The sequence below is a fragment of the Penaeus monodon genome, chromosome 28 (genome assembly GCF_015228065.2).
Source record: "Penaeus monodon isolate SGIC_2016 chromosome 28, NSTDA_Pmon_1, whole genome shotgun sequence".
Classification (NCBI taxonomy): Eukaryota; Metazoa; Arthropoda; class Malacostraca; order Decapoda; family Penaeidae; genus Penaeus; species Penaeus monodon.
In genome coordinates this window covers 8,094,662-8,095,065 of record NC_051413.1, presented here as the reverse complement: position 1 = coordinate 8,095,065, position 404 = coordinate 8,094,662, and the positions used below count along the sequence as shown (strand labels likewise).

Below are 404 nucleotides of genomic sequence, written 5' to 3'. Positions count from 1 at the left end.
TTTTTGTCAGTTTCCTCCAGTTATGATTGATGTTTCTTGCTAAGAAACCACTTACTCTATCAGGTCTCACGAACTTCGATCCAAGATCTTGTCCCTTGAGATGCTCCTGTCTATTGTGCAGAATGCAGGGAGAGTCTTTCGTTCAAATGACACATTCATTACTGCCATCAAGCAGTACTTGTGTGTGGCCCTGAGCAAGAATGGGGTATCACCTATTCCAGAAGTGTTTCATCTCTCACTTGCTATCTTCGTTGCCCTACTTTCCAACTTCAAGGCTCACCTAAAGATGCAGATTGAGGTAACTGTGTTTATTTTCTTTCATTTTGAAGGTGTGTGATTAACCTGTATAGTATTGTACTCATTTTCTTCTTGCTTTTTTTCTTGTTTTGCTCATCCCTTTGCTG

The 404-nt window shown here is 40.3% G+C and overlaps 1 protein-coding gene across 1 annotated transcript in view; it reads left to right on the top strand.

Moving 5' to 3' along the window:
- The window catches only part of LOC119591035 (brefeldin A-inhibited guanine nucleotide-exchange protein 1-like), a gene marked incomplete at both ends in the record, with an annotated part of 21,531 nt that overhangs the window by 4,593 nt on the left and 16,534 nt on the right, over positions 1-404 (top strand). Inside the window, 1 exon segment of the mRNA XM_037939763.1 lies at positions 64-298. Coding sequence (XP_037795691.1) covers positions 64-298 — 235 coding nt within the window.